Source organism: Armigeres subalbatus, chromosome 2 (genome assembly GCF_024139115.2).
Source record: "Armigeres subalbatus isolate Guangzhou_Male chromosome 2, GZ_Asu_2, whole genome shotgun sequence".
Taxonomy (NCBI): Eukaryota; Metazoa; Arthropoda; class Insecta; order Diptera; family Culicidae; genus Armigeres; species Armigeres subalbatus.
Window position 1 is genome coordinate 14,355,710 of NC_085140.1, and position 12,949 is coordinate 14,368,658.

The following is a 12,949-nucleotide window of genomic DNA, read 5'->3' on the forward strand; positions in this document are numbered from 1 at the left end:
CTGAATAAATTTCAAATTCCATCCAAATCCAACCCAAATTTAATTCAAATTCCATCCAAATCCAATCCACATCCAATCCAAAAAATTGACGAATTTTTGACAAATACAATGATGGGATATAAAGCAATTTATTATATTTTGTCAAATCTAATGCGAACTCATTTTTATCTAATTTCACAAAATCAATGCATTTGATACCTGGTGGGTCGCAATCAATATGGGATTCTGCTAGGTGGGTCGCATATCCAAAAGTTTGGGAACCTCTGGCTTAGAAGACGCTTGGAAACATGCTGTTTGAAATCATGGTTTTAATGATTTCTTGATCGCAGTATTCGACATGTTAAATAATAAAATGTTTTCAATTTATGCCTGAAAAACACTTATGGAGACATACAGATATCGTATTAACTTAGATTATCGTAATAACTTAGTATTTTAACTTATATGAACATGCAATCATGCAAACATGCAGATGACTTCAACGCCGTTAAAGCGACGAACCTCCTCCGACGTACATAAACCTCTGTGCTGATTTGTCGTTTGGCCAAAGTCGAATCTGATGGTACATTTTGACAAGATCGCCACCAAATGCGACAGAGACCTATCTCAGGACGGACATACAACCCATGGCAAGCTGGACAGTATATCTGGTTTTTTTAATAATCCAGAGCAGCATTTCAATACAATCGTATTTTACCTGTTTCTTGGGGTTGAATACACCGTTTAAAAAGAGGTACCAAACTTTGCCTGGCTGGGCTTCCATCAACTCGGTAAGCCTAGTAATGTAAGCATAAACTTTTAGTTGGTATTCTCTAACCTGCTTCTCCACATTCCATTTCAGGTCCAAATCCTTCTCCAATTTTCGCTTCAAGTTCTTTGTAGTTTTTAGAGCATTCGGGTAGCCTTTTGATAGTTGCCATTTGTCGGTGCTCCACAAAAGACTGGTTTGGCTTTTCGAAATGGTTGATTTTTCCAGAAATTCTCTGGATCTGCGATCACCAATATTTCAACGTGTAGATGCAAAATTTTCAAAACTAGCTACATTTCACAATGATCTCGTATTCAAAACAACAAGGTTTTTATGAATTTCAAACGTATTTAAAATTAGTTTAAAAAATGGGGCAAAACTGATGGTGGAATGATGGTGTGATTGCCAAAAATCGAAGACCACTTTATCAAATTCAAATTCCAGTACAGTTCGGAGATCCTAAAACATCATAATTTATTATCACACATGTTTCGTATATAGTTTACATTAATTTTAACAAGTTCACAGTAGACAACATGCTTGAAAACATTTTCTGAAGCTTTATACATCGTGTTACTACACGTGGTTCCTAATGGTACCAAATTATCATCGTATGCATATTAGGGATGCTCAAAATGTGTTCTTATGTTCCAGGCGATGTCTTTTATTTGTTATTTTATCATTTCCATCATCACTATATGAATAGATATCATTTTTGGTAATGAAATATAAGTATATCTCCAAAATCGCATTTTTCTAAATCCGTTGCTTTACTCCCACAGCTCTAGTGAAAAATTGAACACCCCTAGATACAATATTTTGCAATGTCCAGAAACTAGAAGAGATGGCTAAGAGGTTGGTGAAAATACTGAGAAGATCGGTTGAAAAATAACTGAGATATAGCCATTTGAAAATTTAGTTACAACGATTTTCTGAACGAATGAATCCTAGTGTTAACATCTATTTTTGTTATCTATCATCTGAATTTTGTCAATGAATTATTAGCAATGACTGGTTTCCTTCTTCCTACTCCTGGCGAAAAACATCTAACACGGGTTTTCTCAAAGTTACACACTTAAATCATTTTACAGATTTCGGTGAATTTTTATTCAATTCACCGAAATCTCAACAGAAACTGTTCGGTAATTTTTCACCGAATTTTCTGCGATTTTTCCTTTTCCAACTGTCAAAACCACCGAAAATCTGTAAAATTATACCGAACAGTTCTGCTGTTGAGATTTCAGTGAAATTTCACAGAAATCTGCGAGTTATTTTAAGTGTGTAGGAATTTTAAGAAAAACTATTTGGTACTATTTCTGTACACGCCGTTTTAAATTATGTACTCAAAGACTAAGTGAAATTGACGTCTCTTTTTCTGACGGAAATCTTTCTCATTTTCGTAAAAAAGTGGAACTAATCAAAATTTGAGTAGTTCCACTTTTACAAAAAAAATTAGTAAGATTTTCGAGAGATAAAAGATACGGCAATACAATTTCACTCAGTCTCTGAGTGAAGAGTTCATTTTCTACTATGTCTAGGATAGCAGAACCTTTTCGAACTTTTGTGTTTTTAGGCAAGGTTATGATAAAAGTTAAGAAAAATCTAGAGAGTAAATTGTTTCAAATCAAATCATGAAAACAGTCTTCAGTCGAAATGTGAAGAAAATCACAGGTCCGTACGGAAATTGATATAGAGTGCGGCACTTCAACCGTCAGCTCAAGACAAAATTCCGAATATTATTCGTCTTAAAGTTATGCTGATCTCATAAAATTGAAATACGTTTTATCTCAGTGGGCTTCTCGAGAGTTTTGTTTAGCATAATTTAAATGTGGTTTTAATGTATTTTGATTGATCGTATAACTGAGGCTACAGTGTCAATTCACTCACACAAACATACATAGTACCACCTCGGCTCACCGACAGCGCTGCTAACAGTGTCGCCCGATTTCAGGCTGTGTTGCCAGTCTTCTTGATAATGTGGTCTTCGCAAAAATACTACGCAACAAAATTCGCCAGATCTCACATAGAAAAATATACTCAAATATAAGTGCTCACTAGCGCTGCCTCTTGGAAGAAGTGCTCAATACACTGAGCACCGCTTTGTAGTCCTGGACATCCTGATCAATTTTGTCGAATACAACTTGGGTGTTGATACGAAGGATCTCAAGCTAGAGCAATATTTCACATATGCAAGAATATTGCAAGCACATTAGCGCCGCCTATTTGTAACATTCATAAACTTTTTTCCACTACAATACAGTTCATTCCCACCACATAAACTTTGCTAAAGACATCATCTTTACAAATTTCAAATTTGTGCGATAAGAATATTTGCAATGTGGAGAACTCCATGTATCGGTATATCTTGAGTTAGTCTAAATTATTATTAAAATATTGTTTCATATATACCAGCATCTAGAGGCCTAGTTCTAAACTAACCAAAGCATAATTTCAAAATACACGCCTCCGTACATAATCTTTTCAGATATAAGTAAAATAAGCATTAAAAATCACTATTTTTGTATCCTTATTCACAAAAAAAACTCCCCGCGAGATATCCGCCCACCTATGATCAATCTTGGGTAATGTTGATTAAATTATTTTTCGAAAAAGCTAAAAAAAATCCAAAACCAAACAATACAAAAAAAAAGTTATAACATTTTTAATTTGGGGCCAATGACTCCACAGTTTTACCAAACTACCAAAAATTAGGAGAATCGGTTGAAAACTAAAAAATGCATCTTTTCAAAGTGGCCTGAGGTTATATTGACTCCAGTGCACATCCAAAAAAGGCTTATCAAATGGTATCCTTTGGGGGACATGACCTCCTTTGTCTTCTTCCAAACAAAAATGTCTTGATAAGAAAATTATTTTGAGCTTTTTAGTGGAATGTCTTCACTTGTCATAAGACGAGTTAATATCATCCCATTGAATTGTATCTTGTACTTGACAGACTTAGTTTCGACCTCAAGTACGAGACACTGAAGACGGCCGTCCTTTTGAGTGTCTCGTATCTTGGCTCAAGACTTAAGTGGTGGAATTCAATGGGATGATATTAACTCGTCTTATGACAAGTGAAAAATGTCTTCCTTTTTTGATAAAATGAACTTTTATAGTGAAATTATTTATTATCCAGTTTATTGCGCTCGGTAATGGCGGCGTGAGGTAGAACACATTGGAGCACATCACGTATGCCTTGATTTTATTAATATTTGTGGTATCAATAAACAAATGTCAATGTTCTTCGCAACTATTTTCATGGCGCAGTTAAGTTTTAATCATCTATTTTATTTAGTATCAATGATCGTGTCAATATATTTATATATGTAAGGTTTTGAATTGCGATTGAATTGGGTTTTTTATTAGTATTGAGATATATGTAATAATATTGAATCTATTATTAAAACCGAGACTAAATCCAAAATTTCATGAGTTTTGGTGCACGGGAACTATTTTAAATCAATTTCGAAAAACCTATTAATATCGCGTATTGTACATCCCTATCTTGATTTTACTATGGGCCGAGCTGTCAACCTGTGAGCTAACTACCAAGCAGTCATATTTACTTGATACTTAATGGGCTACAGCTCTTCGATGAACCTACGCCGAATGGAGTATCCTTCTCCACTGGACTCGATCCTGGGCCAATCGCTTCCAGTCGCCCTGAACATTGAGCGCCCTCAGGTCCTCTTCAACTGCAAAAAGCCATCGTGTATGCGGCCTTCCACGAAGCCTGCGGCCTCTTCCGGATTCTCTACTAAATATTGTCTTCGCTTGACGTTCTTCCGGCATACGAACAACGTGGCCAGCCCACCGCAGTCTGTCGTGTACACCTGGTACAATTCGTGATTCATGCGGCGCCGCCAGATACCGTTCACCGCCGAATATTGTCCGCAGCACCTTACGCTCAAACACTCCGAAAGCTCTCCGATCAGCCTCCTTTAACGTCCATGTTTCATGGCCGTATAAAGCCACCGGAAGAATCAGAGTAGTATACAGCGCGAGTTTTGTTTTCGTTTGCAGACTACGAGACTTAAGCTGGTTACGAAGTCCGTAATAAGCCCGATTTGCAGCTGCAATACGCCTTTTCACCTCGCGGGTAACATCATTATCGCACGTCACTAATGTTCCAAGATACACAAATTCTTCTACCACTTCAAACTTTTCACCATCCAGCACCATTTCGCTACCACCACCACTAATGAACCCACGTTGATTGTCAGCGACCATGTACTTCGTTTTGCTGGTATTGATCGTGAGTCCAATCCTCGCTGTCTCCCTCTTAAAAGGCACAAAAGCCTCTTCCACGGCACGGCGATCAATCCCGATAATATCGATATCGTCCGCAAATCCCAGGAGCATATGCGATTTTGTGCTTCTTTGCACACCATAGCTCTCCTAATCGGTCTCTCGAGCGCTATATTGAACAGTAGATTTGAGAGTCCATCACCCTGCTTTAATCCATCTAAGGTAACAAATGACGTCGATGTTTCATTCGCAACCCTTACACTTGATTTCGATCCGTCCAACGTTATACGAATCAGCCGTATCAGTTTCGCCGGAAACACCATGTTCTAGCATAATTTGCCATAATTCATTCGGTTTCACTGAACAGTACGCCGCCTTGAAATCAATAAATAGATGATGTGTCTGCAAGTTGTACTACAGGAATTCATCAAGGATTTGTCTCAGGGTAAACATTTGATCCGTCGTTGATCGGCCCTCACGAAAACCTGCTTGGTATTCGCCGACGAAGGACTCTTCAAGCGGTCTCAATCTGTTGAACAGAATACGGGACATAATTTTGTACGCCGAATTAAGGAGGGTTAATCCTCGGTAGTTGGCGCACTCCAGTCTGTTTTTCAGCTCTTTAACAGCTTTTTTAACTTCATCTAGTGTAGGCGACTCCACAGCTTGTCCATCGTCGCTAATATTTATTCTGCTCACCGATGCACCGTCACTTCCACTATTCAACAAAATCTCGAAGTGTTACTTCCACCTGGCAGCCACTTCGGTTTTATCTGTCAGCAAATTACCTTGTTGGTCGTTGCACATGACGGGAGATAGGCGCTGTCTTTCTCCGCACGCCATTGACAGACTCATAAAACCTCCGCATATCGTTCTGCTCCATTTTTTTCCTGCGCCTCGCTAATCACTTGTTCTTCATATTCTTTCTTCTTCCTGCGGTGGGTTCGTTTTTCGACTGCTCTTGCTTCCTTGTACCGATCTCTATTCGATCGGGTACCCGACACCAACAATCAACATCCGGCTTCTGGCAACGTTCTTCTCGTCTGTCACTTTCTGACACTCCACATCGAACCAACCCGTCCTGGATCGCCTTTATGCAGTGCCTACCACTTCTTGTGCCGTTGTGTTCACCGCTCCATGGATCGACTCCCATAGATCGTTAATATTGTCACTCGCTAACGTTGATTGCACTTATCCGTTCGTCGAGCTGCTGCCGGTAGCCAATACTCATTCCGCCGACAATCGCTGGATATTGTAACACATCGTTCGCTGTGATCTTTCGTTCGATACAGTTGAAAATCGTGATCGAATTTTACTGATAACGAAGTAGTGATCAGAGTCAATATTCGGACCTCTGAATGTTCGCACATCGATAACATCCGAGAAATGGCGCCCATCCACCAGTACATGGTCTATCTGGTTGCAAGTTTCACCATTTGGGTGTCTCCAGGTGTGCTTTCGGATGTTCTTTCGTGAAAAGTAGGTGCTACTGATGGCCATCCCTCTGGCAGCATCGAAATTTACTAGCCGTAGGCCGTTGTCATTGGTAGCGGAGTGAAGGCTCTCCCTACCGATCATGGGACGGGAAAAGTCCTCTTTACCGACCTGAGCGTTAGCGTCTCCGATAACAATTTTCGCGTCATGCTTTGGGCACTCTCCATATTCTTTATCAAGGCATTCCTAAAACGTGTCCTTCACGTCGTCGGATTTATCGTTTGTCGGTGCGTAAACGTTGATTAGGCTGTAATTGAAGAATTTGCCCCGTATCCTCAATACACAGATTCGTTCGCTAATGGGTTTCCACCGCATCACTCGCTTCATCTGCTTGCCCATCACTACGAAACCAACTCCATGCTCTGCTTTTCCGCCGCCGCTGTGATAGATGTTATACTTGAATGCAGTGTTGGTCGTGGGGTCCACGGCTCGGAATTCACGTTCTCCGGATCTAGGCCATCGGACTTCTTGAATAGCGGCCACGTTCACTCCAACCTTCTGCAGTTCACGAGCCAGAAGGCTCACTCGTCCAGGTTCATTTAGGGTCCTGACATTCCAGGTACCGAGTTTCCAATCATAGTCCTTATTTCGTTGCCGGGTCGGTTGCCATAAATAACGTTCTCTTTTTCTTCTATCTCCATTTTTCGTGGTATTTGAGAGGCTACCTTACCGGGGTCGCGTTACCTTCATCGCGCTGGTGGGGCTGCCACCTTAGGTGTAGCTGACGTGCTACAGCATTTCGTTGATCAGCCGCTGGGTACCAGGCAGACGCTGTACGCTGTTTGAGCCGCACCTCCTGGTAAACAGACGCTCGAGGCGTACCTTCTCACTCTAGCTGATGTCAGAATGACAACAGTGCCCAGGCTGCACTACCAGCTAAGTACACAACCCTTAGCTGGCGGTCTTTTGTTATCGGACGACACGTGGAAGCGTGAGATAGGAACTTGTGGGGACCAGAGCTCTATTGGGCGTTCCTTCCTTGATGTCAACCCACTATTTTGCAGCCCACCTAGCAGACATATTTAAAAAAAAATTAAAATGGGTTAAAAAAAACATTAAATTTAGGGTCTTTGAGCTATGAGTGTAAAAAAAAGCAGTAATATTTCCAAAAAAAAAATTAAAATGGGTTTTAAACATAAAATTTAGGGTCTATGAGCTATGAGTGTAAAAAAAATATGCTGTAGCTCAGAAAAAGGTGTTCTATCGAATGAATAAAAAAAATCAACATGTTTTTCAAAATAGAAAAAACACAATTGGGTTTACTAAATTATGTAATGGACAAACATTGATTTTGCCTAATGTTCTGGAAAATTGGCTTCTGTAGTCTTATTAACGATCTATTGGCAATAAATGATTCAGCTGGAAAAGGTCGACAGATATCATTGAATTCTAGAATCTCAAACATCAACTACACGGAAGTAGACAAAGATTTGAAAATTTGTTCATTTTTTTTTATTTATTTATTGAAAACAGGATATGTGATTTTTTAAACATCCTTGAGACATATGAGAAGATGGGTGATGTACTTCACTGACTGTTTTTCTTCCTTAAACCCTAATCGATTTGTCACTGGTGGTCTAATTTAATGAACGGCTGTAGGTTATCAAGCTTCGTGAAATCGAAAGAATAAGGTAAAATAAACATATTTATTCCCGGCTTAGACTTGCAAACCAATTAAGGACAATCATCATTCGTCCTCGTATCCTCACGTCCCCACGTCGCAGCATGCGAGAAATAATAAAAATGACAGCTGTGCGTTTAATTTTAGATTCCGTGAGGATTGTCCTTAATGAACGTTCTTGTTAAAAATATATCATAAGCTAAAATATTCGCGATGCAGCTGAACTTAAACAAAAAAGCGGTATCGAACAAACAAAGCTTTTCTGCTTACATTTTTGTGTCCAATAAAAACTGAATGGGACAGCTACGGCTAGAAATCATGCTTTTATACACGTGTTTTCCATCTAGGAACCGTTACAGTCAAGCTTAGAGTGAAATCAGGAGTGATTCAGTTTCATTTCAAATTTTCGACCACTATTCTAGTTTGAATCTGGAACCAAATAGAACAAACTCGCTGGTTTCCCCAGCAGTGTTCTATTCATGTTTTTCAAATTTTCAATTAAATTAAATCATCATGTTGGCGCCAAGAAAGGCGCCGTAATTGCAAAGTGGATTGATCCGTAGATAAAATGACGTATTCATACACCAAAACAATTGGAAAATATTTGAATCTCGTGATTCAATCGTGGTTCAAATCTGCAGAAAATAGAACGGAGCGTTATACCAGTTTTATTTTTTGACATTTGACTGGTATAAAAAATGAATCTAGAACAGCTGCTGGGAAAATTAATGTTTCAGATTCATATTCAAACTGACAGCCCCGAACGATTTGAATCACTGCTGATTTTACCCTTAAAATATTGTGCCTTGCAACAAAATGACAACTTTCGTGATCATTTTCCAAGACTCTCATATACAAGATGAATACACCACTAGGTGTTCCAATCTGCCAAATCACGATTCAGCCATCTTGGATTTTAGTATGGGAGAGCCAGCCGGTTTGTTTATGTTTTGCACCGAAAATGAATTTTTCACCCCCGCCTTCTTTTCGTCCATAAATTGGGCAGGCTGCAACACCTAGCTGTGTATTCATCTTGCTCATAGATGTGAAAAATGTCTCCGCAGTACAAATAGCACGTGCTATCCAAGCATTCACCGCCGGAATGCACCACGTGGCGACCAAATTTTAAAAAAATATCAAAGTAGCTTTTTTGCTGTAGGTATGTTTTTCTTAGGCGACTATCTGGCGCATATTTTTCGCTGCGACCAAAAATGAGCGGAAGAGTAGATTTTTTATGAGCGGTACAGTAAAAGATTATTATGAAAGTCAATCAAGACATACTTGATGAGTTTCAATGTTTTCTACCTCTTGAATGTCAAATTCAACGGAACTCACGCCGCCATAACCGAGCGCAAAAGACTGGATATCATAGAACCAGAGATGTAACAATTAAATCATGTATCCACGAGTTTCCGATTGGGCCTTAAAAAAAAGCTTTCCTTAACCTACTGGTCAATGGAATATTCTGTTATATTGGTAATAAAACTTTCCTACAACAGCAAAAGAGCTGACATGTTTAATAACGGTATGCGGAATGTGTTTCGAGTCAAAATGCTGTGGAACTTGGCAGAGTTTGCAAAACCAATGCAGCTCGACGCTTAAGGCAATCAAATTACCATGCGCCCCCACTGACTGGTTTGGAAAAACAAAAAATTAAAAATAGGTTATGGTGAAGACAAATACTGACCTATTTCATTGAGAATCAATTTTTAAAGTGGGATCCGAACTAGATGAAAACTAAATGGCGGTTGCATGTGCTGTGCTATGTTGGCAATTGAATTCTGGGGAGTGCATATCACACATATTTTTACTGTGGTCGTTTTAATCCCAGAACTAGAACCCAAACCCAGAACCCAGAGAAGCTCAGCAATTATTTACAATTGTGTCAAAGAAATTTGTGGTAGATTCAATTGTTGTCGCTTAAATGTTGTTTAAACTAAAATCACGATTCAGAAGATCAAACAAATTGATCAAGTTCTTGAGTACGGTGAAGTTGGAGGCGTTTATTTCCGTATTATTTCCGTTCCCAACGTCCGTTATTTTTCATTTCAACCGAATTACTTGATTTTTAAAACATAAGGGCCATACACTAACTATGTAAAAGATTTTTCTGGGATTTTCATACAAAGACGGGGTCGAGAATAGAGGGTATTATCCAAGTAGATCTTCTAGGAACGGAGGTAATCACCTGCAGTATAAAGGCTCTCCCAAACCTAAGCGGTTTCATCGCCGCGAAGGCGACAACTAATCGCCACGATTCTATCGTTGGGTCGCTGCAGGCAATGCTCTATTCACGCATCCATACTAACGGCGACAGAATCGCTGTCGCCAAGCGCTAGAATCGCGTCGCAACTGTCGCATCGCGTGTGTTTGGGGGAACCTTAGCTTGAATCTATGTTCGATATTAATACTAGACCAACATTTGAAAAGGACGTAACAGCCAAAATTTATTCCTTCTGATTCTTTTTCCACATATATAGCTATACATGTATACGAAGAATCAGAAGGAATAAATTTTGGCTGTTACGCCCTTTTCAAATGTTGGTCTAGAATAGCTAGTAAAAAGTTAAATGCCTACATTATGGATGGAAATCCGTCGTTTTAGAGTACTAGATTTTTATACGTGATGTAGGCAATTACCTTGAAAGTAGATTTTTCACAGGATAAGCATATCAACGTTTGTTATAATTTTGGTATGATGGTATAACCTCTGATTTAATTGTGTTACGGCTAGAGGGTTTTTGATATAATTTTTGTTATTTTAACAACTAGCCAACCAAATTTATAACGCATTATGTTACAATATTTTTCTGAAATAAATAACTCCCCTTGTTATAATTTTGTTATGCCTTGCTGATCGGGTATGATTGGCTTTCCAAATAAGCACTGCTGCAATAATTGATATTCCCACATTATCCTTTCCAGAAAACGCTCAACCCCGTGTTCGACGAATGCTTTGAGTTTTCGGTCACCCAAGAACAGTGCCAAGCGGAAGCCGCCATGATCATCTTCACCGTGATGGATCACGATGTGCTGACGGCGAACGATTTCGCGGGCGAGGCGTTCCTCTCGCTGAACAACATTCCCGGCGTGGCCCGAACATTCAACATGAACATCGAGAACTTTGACTGTGTGGCGCAAATCGATTTACCCTTGCTGGAAATGAAAGATAAAAGTAAGATGTGTTGAACATTGCTCGTTTTGGTATGTTAACCAATGTTTGTGTTTTATTAGGTCATCCGATCTTACTGATCTTGGAGGGACGCGTCAACGATAAAAATGCCATGGAATTCGTACGGAAACAAAAAGCTCGCGTAGTAGATTAAGTCAATCAAGTAGAAACTATAGAAATAGCACAAAACATTTTGTCAATCACATAGCATTTACACACTTTATCCATCACGAAACGATAAGCATAACCGACAAGAGTAAACCTGCAACCAAGGACCTTGCTTTCATAGCCGATCGGAATTCATATCGATCTAACCGGTACTAGAAGACAGCTAACTCTGCGTAAAAATCAAATATCTGTAAATCGATCTCACGCAAGTAAAACAATGCCTTTCACTTGATATATTACCACCTATGAACATCATATGCTCCTGCTTGTCAATAAAACAAAGCCGTCGGAATTGTAGAAAGTCAATCTATCTCCGAAGACCACTTTAAGTCGTAGCTATTCTCAACCGGATATGTGAACTACACCACTATTACTCGTAGGAAAACAGTAACATGAATATTTGTATTCTACCAGTTTATTTTCTAAATAAAATTGCATATTTTTATATGAAGCTGTTAATTTGGATGCCATTTATGCATCATCTACTGTTAAGTTTTAGCAACAAGTAAACTGAAACTAACTATTTTTGTCTTGTACATTCGAATCTTTGTATAAAACATAAATACCAGAACTTTAGAGATGCTATACATAAGTTTATACAAAACTAAAATACAAAACCTAAAAAAGTAATCTAATCAACGGTCGAACTGAATAAAGCTCTTTGAATGAAACAATAGAAGAAAAAGCTTAAACATTGTGACAACTATATTTTTAGATAACAAATCTCTCTTTAGGGGACAACCGAAACAACACGAAACTAAACCAAACAACCAAAACGACAAAAAATTAACTTTTAAGCTGTAAATTTTCTCGAACAAACTGCAGATATTTTCTTATGAATGAATAAAATCTTAAACAAAACGCAAAATCAAGGAAACGGGCGTTTCGCCTTTCCGCTTGTATATTACGGATTTGTTGAAAAAAAAACACACACACAGAAATTGGAAATAGAAGACCAGTACTACATACCATCATCATATACTATAAACACACTGACGCGCACCGCTGTAATTACTGAACCATGCCATTTAACTGTGTCACGCTTATTCTAGGATTCTGAAGCCTCACACTGTCACTCAGGTTCTACGTATTGTTGTCCTTTAAGTTTCAATAGTTTCGAATGTCTTTTATTCGTGTTGGATCATTATCCACAAATTTCATTGTATGAAATTATCATAATTGATAAGGTTGAAAACTAATACAACCAGGTTTTTTTTACACGGTTGGATTTCATTAATTTCTCGGTTAACCTGAACTTTCACAGTTTTTTAAATACCCCCTGAATTTTCTTTGATTTTTTGTGAATTTTTTCGTGGGGTTAACTCATTGGTTCATTGACACTGAAGGTCTTAAACGACCAAAACCAAACCGTGTAAAAAAAAACCTGGGTGTATTCTAATTTTTGTTATCATTCTAAAAGTGCGCATTCCCTTGCGTCTTTTTTCTTCTTTTGGTTGTTTGTTTGTCTCGTTTTTGTCATTCAACGATGAACAAATGA

At 38.6% G+C, this 12,949-nt stretch overlaps 1 protein-coding gene across 1 annotated transcript in view; it reads left to right on the forward strand.

The window, feature by feature from the left end:
* LOC134217852 (BAI1-associated protein 3) overlaps positions 1–12,507 on the forward strand; it is a 396,811-nt gene extending 384,304 nt beyond the window's left edge. Inside the window, exons 13-14 of the mRNA XM_062696671.1 lie at positions 11,037–11,286; positions 11,346–12,507. Coding sequence (XP_062552655.1) covers positions 11,037–11,286; positions 11,346–11,437 — 342 coding nt within the window. The 3' untranslated portion in view covers positions 11,438–12,507. The remainder of the gene's footprint in view (positions 1–11,036; positions 11,287–11,345) is intronic.
* Positions 12,508–12,949: the final 442 nt, after the last annotated feature.